The sequence below is a fragment of the Sturnira hondurensis genome, unplaced genomic scaffold (genome assembly GCF_014824575.4).
Source record: "Sturnira hondurensis isolate 20B ecotype Veracruz unplaced genomic scaffold, ASM1482457v3 Scaffold0003801, whole genome shotgun sequence".
NCBI classification, from domain to species: domain Eukaryota; kingdom Metazoa; phylum Chordata; class Mammalia; order Chiroptera; family Phyllostomidae; genus Sturnira; species Sturnira hondurensis.
The window spans coordinates 8,741,266-8,758,023 of NW_028076432.1; the positions used below are offsets into that span (position 1 = coordinate 8,741,266).

At 37.0% G+C, this 16,758-nt stretch overlaps 1 protein-coding gene across 1 annotated transcript in view; it reads right to left on the minus strand.

Annotated features, from left to right (window-relative positions):
- Positions 1 to 16,758, minus strand: part of GRM5 (glutamate metabotropic receptor 5) — a 463,609-nt gene that overhangs the window by 288,220 nt on the left and 158,631 nt on the right. Inside the window, exon 3 of the mRNA XM_037042924.1 lies at positions 12,910 to 13,159. Within this exon, the coding sequence (XP_036898819.1) occupies positions 12,910 to 13,159 (250 nt within the window). The remainder of the gene's footprint in view (positions 1 to 12,909; positions 13,160 to 16,758) is intronic.

The following is a 16,758-nucleotide window of genomic DNA, read 5'->3' on the forward strand; positions in this document are numbered from 1 at the left end:
GAAGGAAATTCAGGACTACATAGAAACCCATATTTTATTATATATCTAAATGAAATGATAAAATGTGGCATAATCAGAGTAAAAAAAAACAATGAAAATAGGAGAAAATGTATTTGTTTTTGACCATTATAAGAAAAAGAAGAAATGTAAGGAAGAAAACAGCTGAGTCATTCATATTGGTTATCTTGAGTGAAGGAAAGGAGAGAAGTAAGGAAGAAGGAAGAGGTAAGAAAAAAAGAAAAAAGAAAATGGAAATATGGGAAAATATGCATTAGCCTAATATTTCCTTATATTAACATAATCATTAAAAAGATGAATGAGCCCTTCCTCTGTCCACTTTTTAATTGCATTGTTTGGCTTTTTGGTGTTCAGTTTTATGAATTCTTCATACATTTTGGATAGCAACCCCTTATCAGATATATCACAGGTGAATATCTTCTTCCAGTTAGTAGGTTGTCTCTTTGTTTTGTTGATGTCTTGATAACAGAGTAGAAAACAATAAAACTTTACAGTGTTCTGAACAAATCTTTAAACCATTTCTAATTAATATTTACCTTCTTCATTGGCAACTCTAATGTAAGCTCAGAGGACTGAAGAAATTGGACCTTCTCTTTTCCCAACTTTGAAAAAAACAAAACCTTTGAAGCAGCACAGACAGAAATCTAAATATGTTCATGCTATTTCTTGTCTCACCATCTTACTAATTATTTGACTTTGCCCATTACAAGTGATTTATTAGTTGATTGCATGGTTTAGCCTCACAGGACATACCTAATTTTTCATTAATCTGTTTTGTGAAGGCTAGAAGCTCACCACTTGATACTAAAACCTATGAATTAGATCTCTCATAAAATCATATAAAGCATGTCCTGAGGAATGAACTCTGCCCTCTACTATGGTTCCTTACTTGGCTTCGTTGTGGAACAACACATATTCATTCTACTTTTCTACTCTCTGTGGGACTGAGAAACCTGTTGTTCACTCAGGCTGATGGAAGCTGGAAACTTTTTCTACTTCTACATAATTGCCACACACGATTTTTCTCTGCAGTCACAGCCATTCTCAAGTATGTATAATATCTTAGGTACTAGAGGAAACTAAGATTAATAAAACTGTACTTGTACTTCCAGGAGCCCATATTCTAGTGGAAAAGAGGAAGAGGAAAACACAACACTAGAAATGAAAAGTCACAGGAGCTTTAAAGGGATTGGTGGAAGTCCTGGCAGAGTTCATGAGGTCTTCAAAACTGTTGGGGAATGTCTTACATGAGAAACTTGGGTTTCATTCCAAGAAGAAGTGTAGGTGAAACTGTGAGCCAGGTATCTGGGGAATTAGAAGAGCTAGGTATCTGTGATATAGGGAAGGTAGATACTGGTACCTGGTGAGAGGGATGTGGAAGTGTATCATTTCTGATACCTAGGTGGCATGCCCTGGCACAGATTTACTCTTTAGTGGTGGATTTCATCTGTTCTAATTGTATACATCTTACTGGTTGTTAAATATTTTAAATACCACTTCTGGGTATAATGGGAAATGACTGGTGGATTTGGCCATATGTTGAGGGCCATGTGTGCCAAATTTGGGATTTGAATATAAAAAAAAAGGGAGTCAACTAAGATTATTAACAGAAGGATTAAATAATTAAATTAGTTTAAGAGAAAACGAACTCCCAGGAAAATGGGGAAGATGGAGGGAGAAAGATAGTGTGAACATTTAATCCAGGCCCATCAGTCCAATTTAGCAAATGAGAGAAGAAAACTTTATTAGAAGGATGAATATTTACACTTGAACAGTATATCCCTTGCTAAATTTAGTACGTTCTTTTATTTTTGAAAAAATTAATCACTCAGAATTGAAAAGGAGGCATTTGAAATGTACTATATGTTCCAATTACTTTGAACATTATGTTCCAGGATGCTAAATTCAAAAAAGCTCCTTTGTTCTTGGTCTCCTTCTCGACTGATAAACACCACATTCAAATCTGTACCCTTAACTTCAGCCAACACTGCCAGAACTGTCTGGAGCCTTGACTCAGCGGAAGCCTTACAGCCTCAAGGAGAAATTTTTAAAAAGTGGGGTTTATGTACAAACCCTGACTACTGCTGAATAAATATTCAAAGCAGAGGCCTAATATGTTGTGTGAGTAAGCAAAACCATATTCACAGATGAAAAACACTCTAGATCAGGCATCAACACGCTTTTTTTGTAAAGGGTCTGATAGCATATACTTTAGGATTTGTGGGACATACGGTCTCTGTTGCAACTTCTACTCCACTCTGCCAATGTAGCCCAAAAGCAATCATATACTCTGTATAATAAATGAGTGTGACTATTTTATAACAAAACTTTGTTTACGCAATTAGGGAGGGTGCTGGATTTGTCCCATGCACCTCAGTTTGTCACCACTGCCTCAAAATGATTCATCACATTGTCCTCCAACTTGGAGAAACAGGTACAAAAGACATTCATTCCACCAAATCATATTACTCTGAAATACAATGAAAGAACATGCCTGGCTGGTGTAGCTCAATGGATTGAGCATGGGCTTGTGAACCAAGGGGTTGCTTGTTCGATTCCTAGTCAAAGTGTAGGAGGGTGCAGCCAGAGGGGCCCCCAAAGAAGAATTTGCAATGGGGTCCAGAACTCAGGGTGCCCAGGAAATATTAAAAATATGGAATGTCCTCACCCCCACAAGTCTGAGCTGGGGGATGGGATACTTGGAGCAGGGCCATTGAGTTGTTTTGCATAGCAACAGTTTCACAGCTAACCTCTAGAATGGTCATTTAACATATCTATAACCTTTAACTGGTTTCATAGATATGTCAAATGGCTGTGGCCATACTTTGAGCCAGGGAGAAGGGAGTGACTTTCACCCAAGATGTAACTGGGAGGCAACTCCCTAGTCCCTGTTACCGTGCCTGCATGAGAGCTTGGAGATGATTGGTTCCATGCCATGGGGCCACGCCTGCCGCGCCTGCCCCGACTCACTGTGGCAGCCCAGTAAAGCTGGGAGGATGTGGGAGTCCTGGTGGGTGTAGCCGATTGTGGGAGGAGTCGGGAATGGGACTGCAGAGGAAGATCCGTGGGGGAATTTAAATGCAGACGCAGCAGCCATGGAAGAGAAAACCACGAGATTTTCACCAGAATGGGGACTCTCTCAGCCATGTGACAGAGAATCACCATGCAGCTTTGGCAAAGAGAACCACGTGGCTTTGGCCAGAATGGGGGGGGAACCCCCCCCCACACACACACACACAACCATAAGAAGAATCATCATGCAGCTTTAGAGGAGACCCACAACTCGGCTTTCTATTTTTTTCCCCTGAGATATGGTACCTTGGACTAGGCAAAAGGGGAAAGAAAGACTCTGTATGTTTGTGTGTGTTTTAAGGGACTTTGGGATTTTGGTGAAGACATTAAGTCATTGCTCTTAAGTCTGTATAACTTGAATAAATAATTCCTTTTCACCAATCTCTAACATGGAGAGCTATAATTCTCTGGTGAAGGGAGAGGCAAACCTAGTACAGGGGGACCCCAAGAGAAGGGGGGTCAACTAGGTAACATTGTGGGACCCCATTCCCAGGTGGCCAATCCAGGAAAACCATAGGAGACCACATGTGCAGTAACTTTACAACTACTTGTCACAATAAAAGCCTGCCAAAAGTAGCCAGGAAGGATCTGCCCTATAAGAATAGAGTCCCTCCAACCCATGAGGTCAGTCTCTGCTTGGAGTTGGCCTGCTCCCATGTTCTCTGCTATAAACTCTGGGTGTTCAGTTCAAATCTTTGTCCCAATCACCAAGAACCTGGTTACCTGTGCCCACCTGTGACAAAAGCACATACCTGGGTTGCAGGCCAGGTTCCCAGTGAGGGGTGTGTGAAAGGCAACCGCATATTGATGTTTCTTTTTCTCCCTCTCTTTCTCCTTCCCTTCCCCTCTCTCTAAAAATAAATAAGTAAAATATTTTTAAAAAAGAAAACAATGAAAGAACAAATGAATTTCATCTGGTTTCAGCACAGACTAATATTCTGTATTTCCTTTTGTTCCTTCACAAATCTCTGATCATTCTCTTAAAACAATTTCAAAGCTCTCTTTTGTAGGAGACCATTCTACATGATGTGGACTCAAGTCAGCTCTCACTCAGAGATGCACAGGACCCACGGCCACAGCAATGTGCCTAGGCCACTTTGAGTCTTGCTTTTTGCTAAAAACTCCCTCACCTGGATTTGTGGCAAATATTTACTGCAAAATAACTTCCTAAAATCCATGCTAAACCTTCCAAGTATAACAGGTTCAACCACTTTTGCCTTTTCACTTGCAAATATCCCTCTTTTGTGATGTGATTAGAGGCATTGGCTCCTTTGTTGTCTGTAAAAGGTAACCACCTAAAGCAACCTGTGCATAGTAAATGAGGGCCATCAGTAATGTGCAAGTAAAGGGCCAGGAGTTTTTGCTCCCCTTGAGAGAAAAGCCACGCTGCCCCTTTTCCTCCACCAGACTCTGTAGTCCCTGTGACTGTCTCATTTCATCCATAATGACGTGCACACTGCAGGCCGGTGTCCGCATCACTCTCTCTCCTGAAAACTAAATTTTATCAGAGTGTTTGCATGGAAAAATAATAATACTGGTTGACTAGTTCATCTCATTATTGAATTTGTCCTGTTTACAAAGTATTGGATTGCTCCAGGTTTGATTTATCTTACTTAAAAAAAAAGACATCTCTGTTTCAGAATCATCTTTAATTACTACTTTCCTTTATTAAAGACTGTCTATTTTAATAATATATAAAAATAAATTAATGTTTTATACCATAAGGGTCAAATTTATTATTGATATTAAGATCTAGTCACACCATAGTGGTTAATAATACAGGCTATCAACCAACGCCTTCTCTGCCATTTACTGGCTGTGTAATCTTGAGAAAATTAGTTGTCTTTCTGGCCTCTGTTTTCTCAGCAGTAAATGAGGTTAATAGTAATAACTTTCTAGTGGAATTGTCATAATAAGTCAGTGAATTAGTTAATAAAACCAACCACTTAGGACAGTGCTTGATACACACAAACAGTAGCTATTATTATCATCCAGTTGTTTTTAAAGTTCCCCTAAACAAATACTGAAATTGCAATCTGTCTTAAGTTACCAGAAGCCTTTGAGGTGTATAAACCCTAAAACTCTCTCTAAAAACACGAACCCTACCTAGTACTTGAAGAGGCCTTCTAAGTCATCAGTGAGTATCATTCCTCACACAGGAATCCTTCTCTGTCCTATAACATCCACACCCTCTGTTTTCCTCCTGGGCATTTTCACTCCTCAGATTGGATCCCTAGCATCATTCAAAGCAACCAATTTCATTTAAATTTCAGCTGCAAATACAGTGAGCATGGTGACATTGATGAGACAAGTAAGGCCTCTGAGTTTCATAGTCGTCATTTTAACTCTGTATCTACTTCAGATGGATCTTGTGAGAAATAGAATATATCTTACTCTTCACATTTTATGGGAAGAGTTTCAGAGATTTCCACTCCCTGGGAGGAAAGAGCATGGAAATAAAAACACATAGCTTTTCTCCACTCCCTCCCTCCCTTCTCTCCTAAGAATGAGTGACTTATCTGTGTGGAGAAACTACAGAGTTGGAAATGTGTGACTCAGCCTTGATTTTTGTGGAGCAGTCTACCCTCTGAACCATGAAGTTCTCCTACTGTCATTCTGAAAGCCATCTTCTAAAGCAGGACAGTCCTGCTATTGCCCAGCCATGCCCAGACTCTGGGGGTAGGGGTAGCATTAGGAGTTCCATTTGGTCACAGGTAAAAGTCTCTAATTAGTGGATGTGCATAAATCCCCATGACTCACTTCTTCTGGTTTTTAATTTGAGAACAAGGCTGTTTAACCAACCTTTAAAGCCCTAACAACAGTAAGGATCTATGACATTACCGATGCCACAGTATTGGTACAAATGTTGAGTTTGTTATTTTAAGAACATTTCTTTTTTATGCTATACCTAGATCTTCTTTCTCTCCCATAGTTTATAATAAATGAAGTGATATGAAATAAAGATAACATATGATACCACTTACTAATGACGTAGTTTTCCTGGTTCTCTAATCTCTGTTGACAACTTCTCAACCCACTGGCCCTGAGAGCCTGGCAACACACACACACACCTTCCTTCTTGCCTCCAAGTTTACAAAGAGAGGAACTATCAAGAGAGTTTCTCATTTTCAAACCTTTAAACATACCTACCTCTGCCCCTGAAATAATTTTTTATTTCTGTTTCAGTTCTGGAGCTGACCCGCTCAGTTTGCTCCCTCCATGCATGCTCTGTCACCCAGTCCCACATTCGGGGGATTTTACGTTATATATCATACCCTCCTCACTTATTACATTCTCCAATCCTACCGGGATCCTAGCATTAAACAACCAGTTATTAGACAAACCTCTCCCGCTGGCCTCTACGTGCAATATACAAATACTATGTCATTAAAAAATGCAAAAAACCCTGAAAGATAAAGTTTGGGATTGTTCAAAATGCCATAAATAAGATAAAAATTAAATGGCAGAAGGAAAAATATTTGCTGCACATGTTGATGAACTACTGTTTTTCCTCTTTTTATTATTGTTCAGTTACAGTGGTCCCCATTTCTTCCTCCCCTCCATTATTCTTCCCTGTCCTACCCATCTGCCACCTCCTACATTCAATCCTCTCCTTGTTGTCTTTGTCCATTGGTCCATTAACATGTTCCTTGACTTGACTCTTCCCCTTGTTAATTTATGAAGTGCTTTTATGTAAGTCAGCGATTTTCAACTGGTGTGTCCCAGCACACTTGCATGGAGTTTTAAAGAGTTTTTAAAAGATGCAGTACGTATCTATTTGGTCAGGGGCACTGACTTCTTTTCCTTTAGGTTGTCAAGTAAAAAAATGACAACAGCTAGCACAACAATACCTTCCTGGTGTGAATGAATAAAAATTATACCTATTTTTTTCTGAGATCAGCAAAAAATATATTTCTTTGGTGTGCCACAGAGTTTTAGTAATATTATCTCCACGTGTAAGCAAAGTATATATATTTATTTGTAAGGTAATAAGCATATTTTAATTAATGAGTGGCTTTTGTTCTGCCGCCTTTTTATATCCACACTGCCTTAGTCAACAGGATCATTTTTATTATGGATACTGAGACTCTGTGTCTGTCTTAACTCTTCTAACCCATGATTCATATCCCAGAAATATTCTTTGGAAAACCAAACCAATCATATTTTCTTTCCCACAAAATAAATTCTTACCCAGTAATGGAATAAATATCAAAGCACTTCAAGGCTGAAAATAGTGTCTCCTAGGCTCCTCTCCAAATTTTTCACCCATGATTCCTTTACTCTGTGCTCAACTCATATGATTCAGAAAATTTTGCGTATCATCCTAGGCATATACATTTAAACAACTGGTTGTTTATAGAATGAACATTATGTAATTAGTCTGTTCTTCCCAACTCACTGTGGGTAAGCAGTAAGACAACTCCAGGCAGAGTGGAGTGTGGTTTGGCTGCCTTATTTGCATTATAAATTCATAACAAAAACATGAACAATTTTTAAGGCATTTACTAAGTTTATTTAATTTTGAAAAAAGAAAACTAAAACACCCAAAACCAAAAATAAAGCAAAAGTAAACTGAGCTTATCACAAGTGTAGGAACATTTATGTTGCTTTAAAACATCTCTCATTGCGATACTGTCCACTAGAGAATGTCCACTAGAATAAGAAACTGGTATGGTCTTGCCTAGTCATTTACTCTTTGACTCTCAATTCTCTCCCCTATAAAATGGAGATTTTAGTTCCAAGCTCAAAGTCATCTAAAACTGGCATGTCCAGTATTGTTCAAAGCATTTAATTAGTGTCTTTGTCTCTGTCTCTCTTCCCTTTCTCTCCTTTCAGTTTCTCTCATCATCTTCTCCCCTGTGTCTTCCCCTTGTTCTCTTTCTCCTTCCTGTTCTGTGTCTCTCCCTCCTTGTTTCCTAACATGTATGGGAATTCAATGAAAATAACTTTTTTTTCACCTAACAATTAAATAACACTGAGTGGCGCAAATGGAATAGAATAATACTTGTTTTCAAATGGCTTTAACTGGAAATAAATACTCTGGCTCTATACAAGAATAAAGACTACTGTCTAATCCTGGTTAATACCTACTGTCATAGTTTTACTAGAACAATTACTTGTAATTCTATCCACAAAGATATTTATTGAAGTAAACTCTTGTCCTTTTCATTTTTTAAAAATATTAGTGTAGCATGACCTTGTACTAAGAATTATCAGTTATAGTTCCCAAGTATATTTGCAATTAGATACATTTCCTCTTATGGCCTGGTAGCAATTATCCTAAGACTCTCTGTTCTTTAGACAGAGAATTTAGGACAGAAAGTCTTAATTCAAATATATACATAATTTTAGTTAATCAAAGAAAAGATAAAGCAATCTTTATATAGTTAAATTGCTAAAAATTGTTCCTTGTTTCCAAGTTCATATTCAGGTTTATAATTCATAAATAATACATTTCAAATAATGTCTTTTGAGGTCAAGAATTAAAACAATATATCCATTCTAGAAAAATAAGGACCTTTGCAAATGTTATTTTTGTTTAGATTATTGATCCTTTCCTGTTGTCAGAGTCAGTGTTTAGCAAGATATCTCAGGGACCTGGACAGCACTTTTTTATTGGCAGTGAGACAGCAGATTACCCAGACCTTGAATGAGAAGACCCAGTGGCCAAGCCCATATCACTCTATCATTCAACTGATGTGCAGCACAGAGGGTGGGATATGTTGATGGATGAGGTTGTCTTAGCAGTAGAGTTACCTTAGTCCTGACAAACATTTCAGTTGAATGACCTATTAAAATTGCCTATGCCAATGCCCCAGGAGAGATTTATAAGTAACTGCATCTATTAAATGTGGGACATTTTAGGAAGTTCTGAATACAGATTATTTTCTTGAAGCTTTGACTTCTAGTTTCTGAGAACCATCCATCCACGTTAAATTGCAGGTGAGGAAAGAAGAAAGCATAAAGAAAGATTGGGAAAATTTTTGCAAACAAAATAATCTCAAAATACTAAGAGTTACAGGGTAAACAGTAATTTTAGGAGGGAACATTAATTTTAAAATGCTAACTTAAATTTGAATTATGCAGGATAGTTTTTTATATCTCACAAGGACTTATGAGGAAGTGGGAATGTGCTATCCAATTATAACTTCCTTGTGTTTCTATTCTATAGGAGATAGGCTGGTAGAAAAAAGTGCTGGATTGAGAGTAATGGTAATAAGGCTCTTGTATAACTTTGACCATGTCATCCAAACTTTTGGAGTATTACTTTTCTCACTTACGAAATGAGAGTCAGTAGATAGTCTAAATTCTTTCTTGAAATTATTGAATTTTGCTTTTCAACTCACTACCTCAGACCTCCAATTTTGTGATCAGGAGTACTTTGAACTTACTGAGAAACAGTTAAACACAGTGCTAAATACTCAGTCTCTAGAGTGACACAGACTTATTTGAATTTTGCCTTCATCATGTACATCTATATGGCCTTCTTCATATCAGTTACTCAATATTTATTGAGTCATAAGGTCCTTGTCTATAAAGCAAAGATGATAATAGTACTCAACATGAAAGTTATTGTTAGACTTATTTTTTCATTGCACTTTTTACCTTCTACATAAACTTGTCATCTGTAAGGTCCATAAGAGAAGTGATTGTTGTCTGTTTTATTCACTGTTGCATCTCATCTCAACATATAATACAGACACTCAATATTTGTCAAGTAAATAATTAAATAAAACAATGCACAGAAAGTGCCTAGCATACTAATTGGCACACAGCATTGGACAGGCGATCCTATCAATGGTTTTACTAATACGTAGAGTGCTACTCCACTATGAAGAGGTAGGACTAGAAGAAATAGGAATGCTTCAAAGAGAAGGTGAAAGGGACTGAGGGCCATACGGTTGTTTCCAAATATTTAAAAGAGTATTACATGTAATTTTCCAAAAAAAAAAAAAGGAGAATTCAAGAGGTGGAAACTTCGTGGAGTTTTGACTCAGAGTAAAAAAGCCTTTTCTAAAAACACTGCTCAATGATGAAATGAAGTGACGCTCAACTCTATGTTGGATTTTTAAAACCCTCTTTTTAACTGATTTTAGAGAGAGAAGAAGGGAGAGAAAGAGTGAAAAATAACAATGTGAGGAACTTCGATCAGTTGCGTCTGGTACGTGCCCCAAGGGGAGATCAAACCCCCCACCTGGGTACTAGGAGCCCTGACCAGGAATCAGAACCACAAGTTTGGGGTGTATGGCACAATGCCCCCACCAGCTGAAACACCTGGCCAAGGCAGTATTGAATTTTTTTTAGCTAGTCAATGAAAGGATTAAGAAATCTAAAGAAAGGTTATGACGCTATTACTCTATAAATTAAATTAATTGAAGAGAAGTTCATGTAAAGAGTGTTCACAGAATAAATTTTAAAACATACAAAAACATTGAATTTTGTCCCTAGAGTGCTGTTAGCAATAAAAATACAGTTAGAAAGTAGCAAATACAGTGCAAACCAATTTTTCTGGTGTACATGTTATCAAAATCATTTACTTGTTGACAAATTATGGCGGAAAAGAAATGCAATTGATTTGTCTTACTAATGTTGGCAAAAAAAAAGCAGAAAGGAGACATAAAATCTCTTATTCCCCATCAGAAAGCCAGGGTGTTCCAAAGACAGCTTTTTCTTTTCTGTTCTTGCCACTCAAGTAGCAGCACTGCACTTTGGAATTTAAGAATATCGGCAGTGGGCATGTGCCTGGATTGTATGAAACTAACTGGCGCATCACTCTTGCCAAGTAGAGATGATGTCAGGTAAAATGTATGACATTGATGAAAAAGCAATCTCTCAGTATCACTGTTATGAAGAATAGTTGCACTCACATTAAAATAGTACATCAATCTACTGCCATCAGATCAGACAGAAAAGAATAAGGTACATAGAGTGGCTATCAGTGGCTATCACAAAATACGGCTAAGCAGGAGCTCCGTCTGATCACAGAAGGCCAGTTAGGCATTTGAAAAATAAAGGAACTGTTTTATTTTAATGAGCAATGAAAAACAGAATAACGAGTTAACTTTCTATTTGGGACAGTAAGATTGAGGCAGATGCAGTGGTTCTGAAGGATTTCAGTAGCCTTTAGATTGGCTGCCCACTAGAAAAGATATGTGATCAAATGATAATATTTTTACGGCATAGCATGGTGAACTGCATTCACACATTCAAGCTACGGTGCATGTTACTCTAAACTGTCAGTCGGAGGGGGAGGGGAGACTCGGGGCCCATTGGCCAAGATCTGGGGAGATACAGCCCAGGCAAGCACGGAAAGTTAAAAGGATGAATGGATAGGGTCCCCAGCACTCCACAAACTGGGAAGATAATTGGATTGGGAAAAAGCCCTCCCCTCCCTGTAAGAACCCAGGGCTTCAGCAGGAGGATTAATATATCTTTCAGGTGGGAGCTCACCCTATTCCCAGGTTGTGCTGCACCTGAATACAACTCTTTCCTTTTTGTACCAACATCTGTTAGGCTTTTAGAAGCAGCAGGCTGCTGAACCTCGGTTTTTGTTCAGTATCTTACTGATTGCAATGGTTAATTTTATGTGACAGCTTTCCTGGGCCATGGGGTGGCTAGCCATTTATTTTGTCAAATATTATTCTGGGTGTGTCTATGAGGGAGTTTCTAGATGAGATTAACATTTTTATCAGTAGATCGAGTAATTCATATTGTTCTTCCTAGCGTGAGGGGGCCTCATCCAGTGAATTGAAGACATGAATAAAACAGAAAATCGAGGTCAGTGGGAGCTGGCCTGTCTTCCCACATGAATTGAAACATTGGTCTTTTCTGGTCTTCAGACTTGCACGGAAACATTGTCTCTGCTTGGTCTCCCAGCTGCCAGCTTTTGGACCAGAGCTGCAACATTGGCTCTCCTGGGTCTTTTGCTGTATATACTCACTATCATTTCTGTTTCTCTGGAGAACAGGAATATAGTGATTCAACAGCATCAGCAGGAAATGAACTGAGTTGTGCTAGTCAAGTGGATTATCCAGATAATTAAAATGAATCCCTGTCGAAGTTAATCTTTTATAAACTTGGCTGGTAAAAATGTGGGTGATCGGGAAATGTAAACACATTTGTTGCATATAATAATAAGCCAGCCCTGGCTGGTGTGGCTCAGTAGATTAAGTGCTGGCCTGCAAACCAGAAGATTGTGGGTTCCATTCCTATTCAAGGCACATGCCTGGGTGGCTTGCCCAGGTTCTCAGTTGGTGAGAGGCAACCAATCATTGTATTTCTCCCACACTAATGTTTCTGTCCCTCTCTTTCTCCCTCCCTTCCCCTCTTTCTAAAAATAAATAAAATCTTTTTTTAAAAAAGTCAAATAAGAGTTAATTTTTGAACATTTTAAAAATTAGTTGTAAAAACAATTTCTTGCTTTCAAACCCAAAATTCTATAATTCTATATTATGACATATGTTTTTGTAGTCATTCTCAAAATCAGTTTCAAAAGCAAGAGCAAGTAGTTTGAAATGTGTTTACTGCCCAAGGGAATTATGCAAGCATTTAAGAATCTATCTTTCATTATAGTCATTTTTTGGAGGACTTAGGGACTCATCATCTTTATATATTTATTCCTGTTATTAGCATTAATCAGCACATGGCACATCTACTTATTTTCCATGATTATTTCCAGACTCTGGTGTTTTATATTTAAGCTCTACTTCCACTCACAGGTTAAGTTTCCAAAGCACCTGTTCTTGCACACCTAAAGATACCCTTTGATTCCTCCAGTTTCCTGGTATTACCTCCATGTGAATTTTTTTAGTCACTCACCTTCCCAGAAGCAGGAATTCTCCAGCTAGACCCAGGCGCCTCATGGCCATCAGTAGTCCTCGCACGGTCATGCCCTCGCAGAAGCAGGCTACCACTCGGGCCTTGGGCAAGTGACTCCTGAGCTTCTTGAGCAGTTTATCGAAGCTCTGCTCCCCCGCGTTGCTGTAGATTTTGTAAGAGTGAGCAATGCAGATTCCTTCCTTGGCTGACATATCTTTGAAAGCTTCCATCCCACTCTCTCCATAGTTGCCTGGGTGAAGATATAAGCAGAGGGGTGGTGAAATGGGAGTGTTGGATTAATTGGGTATAATTCAAAGGAAGAAGAGCTAGGAGCATGAAGGTTACTTCGTAGGCTTGGATTTGGAACCCAAAGACCTGAAGGAGTTTTTGCTTTTTTATTGATTTTCTCATTTGGGACAATGTACAATAAAACTACATTATGTATATACATACACACACATATACACACACAATACAACTACATTATATATATATATATATACACACACAAGTGTGTGTGTGTGCATTGAACATAAATAACTACATTATTACAATAAAACTATATTATTTATATATATGCATTGAACCTTTTAAAATTTTTCACTGAAAGAGAATAATATTAAAAATACAAGCAATTCAACTTTATATTTGACTCAAAAAAGCTTATAGTCTGGTGTGAGATGATAAGAAATATCTGCAATTTTTTCCTTCTCTCACTTTCCTTTGCTTCTCACTATGTGATCATCTCACCCTTGGTCTTGTCACAGATAAATGTATAAGTTGGGAAAAATATTTAAAGGTTCATTCTATGCAACCATAAGGAAGTTAGGTATATTGGGCAGTGATTGCAAATTTCTTAGAAAAATCCGGGAGTTAAGGATTGATGGAGGTCTTTTAAAATTAATGGAAAATGGGAATCAATGTTGACAATTGACAGTATGCTAGAAAGTATAAAATCTTTGTATATGGAACCACATTTAACTCTTATAACAATATTTTGAGGTATACATTCTGACCTCCATGACACAGATAAGAAAACAGCTGAGGCAGCTGGGTTTGCACTTGCCCAGAGGCACATGCACAGGGGGTGGAAGACTGAACTGCATTCACAGAGCTAAGGGCAATGATTCTGCTCCCTACATTCCTCTGTGGCTGACTTTTAGGAGACTCAGAAGTCCAATTATATCTGCATTTCTCTTTCCTAATTAAAGGTGATTAAGCTTCCATTTTAGATAATTTTGGAGCTCATTTCCTGAGTTTTCAAAAATGAGATGGGTGAGGGGCATTGATTTGAAGAACACAGAGTCTAACATGAGACCCAAGCTGTGGGACATACAAAGATGGAACTGGACTAACAATAACTAGACCTAAGAAATGAAATTTCATCAGGAGTAAATCTCAAATGAATAAGGGAGTATAAGGTATTCACTTGCACAAGTTTCACTATATGACTATATTAAAGGTAACTTATAAACGACTGTTTATTTTGAATTTTGCAAAGTCAGTTCATATACCTTAGCTCACTGCTTCTCACACCACATCTGTGACAAAGGTAATACTCTTTCTTTCTCAGCAGATACTCCTGAACTTGCATTTAGTAAGCAGGTGTCATAGTCTTGGTTGGAACCTACATCTTCTCACTCCTGACCCTGTGTGTGTGCTCCCTGATAGCACAGGTAACTTCTGCCAATGAGATTCTCAACACTGAGGGTGGTCTTTTGTGCAGTTTTACGGGGCAAAGCAGAACAGACCATCTTGAGACTCAGCCAAAACCATTGGTGGGCAAGATGCATCTTTACTTCTCCAGGATTAAACAACAAATAGCCTCAACGATGATGGCAAGTAGGCAATATAGTTATTTTGCAATTAACAAAGTTTAAAGGGCTCTCTCTGAAAAATGTGCCAAGCAGCCTAAATTACTAGTTTTGTACTAATCAGAGTAATCTATTGTTCTCTGATTTATTTTTAGCCAACTCTGTTTTTCAACTGAATGTCTTGAACTTATTAATGTTTTGATTAATGTTGGACATTTGCATAAATAATTTGAAATTAGATATAGTGATTATGATGGCAGTAGTGAAAATTTTCAGTACATTCAGTTAAACAAGAAAAAAATACCTGACATATTTGTAATCTTAGCTCCTCTCCTAACAGTTTTGTTTTAACATTTTCTTATGTTTATACAGTAAGTTATATGCAAGCAACTTGCCAAGGGAGATAAGTTCATAGTTATTAGAAAGAGTTCTAATTCAGCTTGAATAGTCACTCTAAATTTCATCTTTCTCACCTGAAAATCAGAGGTAACACTGCATAATGTATGGGCATTGCACACATTATTTTTAATATATGTACAATTCTGACAGATAGCCTGAACCCAATTAATTTCACTCACTGGGATTATAAAAAATACTCTAGATACAGTTAAGCTGCTCTCCTTCAGAGCAACTAAAATAAATAATGTGTCAAATGGCATTAATACTGAGCATTATTAGACTAAAGAATAAGCTTACTGGGGAAATATGATTTTATCAGAGCAAAACTCAAGTAGTACAATTTAAAATTTAAATAGAAATGAGAGAATAATAATTTAATAAAAGAAACCCATTTTACATGTAAAACTAAGAATAGAAATGTATATATTACAGGTTTCCCAATAAAATTGGGAAGCCTGAAGTGTTGAGATTTTCAGTAGTTGATAAAAATATAGTATAGTGCAATTACACTTTTTTTAAAAGGAGAAACTAAAATATGTTCATCGGCTTGTTGAAGAAAATTAAATAGATTATAAACAATGTATGGAGTAAGGAAAAATCTGAGAAAGCAAACCTTTTTTTCAACAGCAAAACAAAAATTTTTGAGAAAGATATGGCATGAAATATCAAACTAGTCTATGAATTTGTTTTAAGAAACTGGTAAAAGGAGGAACCCTTCAGATGTTCTCCTTTAAGTAGCAGAGGGACTGTGACTTGGAATTATAAAAGAAATATAATCACAGCCTGACTTGACTCAGCATACACTATATCCACGATGGTGCAAATTTCAAATATTGATTTTTACCTTTATAAGTGCACATATAAAGTGAAAAAGTCATTATGCAATAGAATATATATGTTATCCATGCTTACTATGAAAATTAAAGAGTGAGACAATAGATTGAGAAATGGAAGCAGGGAGAGCTGTTGGAAAGGGAAGGGTATTCAAATCTTCTACTCACAATTTGGAAGTAAAATACACAGGACACAAAAGTAAGATGATTAAGGGAATTATTCATAGCTAAGAAAATAAGACCAAATACTATTAAAAAAAGAAGTGAGAAGACATGAATCAAAAGATGACTATTGTTCATAAACTAAAAAGTAGGCATTAAAAAGTTAAACATATACCCAAGACTACTTAGAAATATAAAGGTAAAAACAAAAAAAAGTAAGATTATCTTTTTGCTTGAAGTCCTTCTGCACTATTATATTTTGTAAAATATGAATGTACAGTTTGATGGAAAAATTTAAATAACATACTTGGAAGTTGCTGAAATTGAAAAGTAGATATGGACAGACAATTCTAAATGAAATGCCAAGTGAACATCACTGAATAAAAAAATCAGGCCTGCTCATACTGAAGATAAAATTTTCCTATAATATTCTTGAATCAAATATAAAATAGTAAATATTAATTTATAACTTAGAAATTCTCATATGTTTCTGGTGACATATATCAATATGCAATTATTCTTATACTATCCCTATAATGAAAATAACTGGCTAATTTTGTAAATAGCATTATTATAGTATAAATTTAATCAACAACAAATACTATATCAAACACTTGCATAAATATCATCTTTTGTTTAAT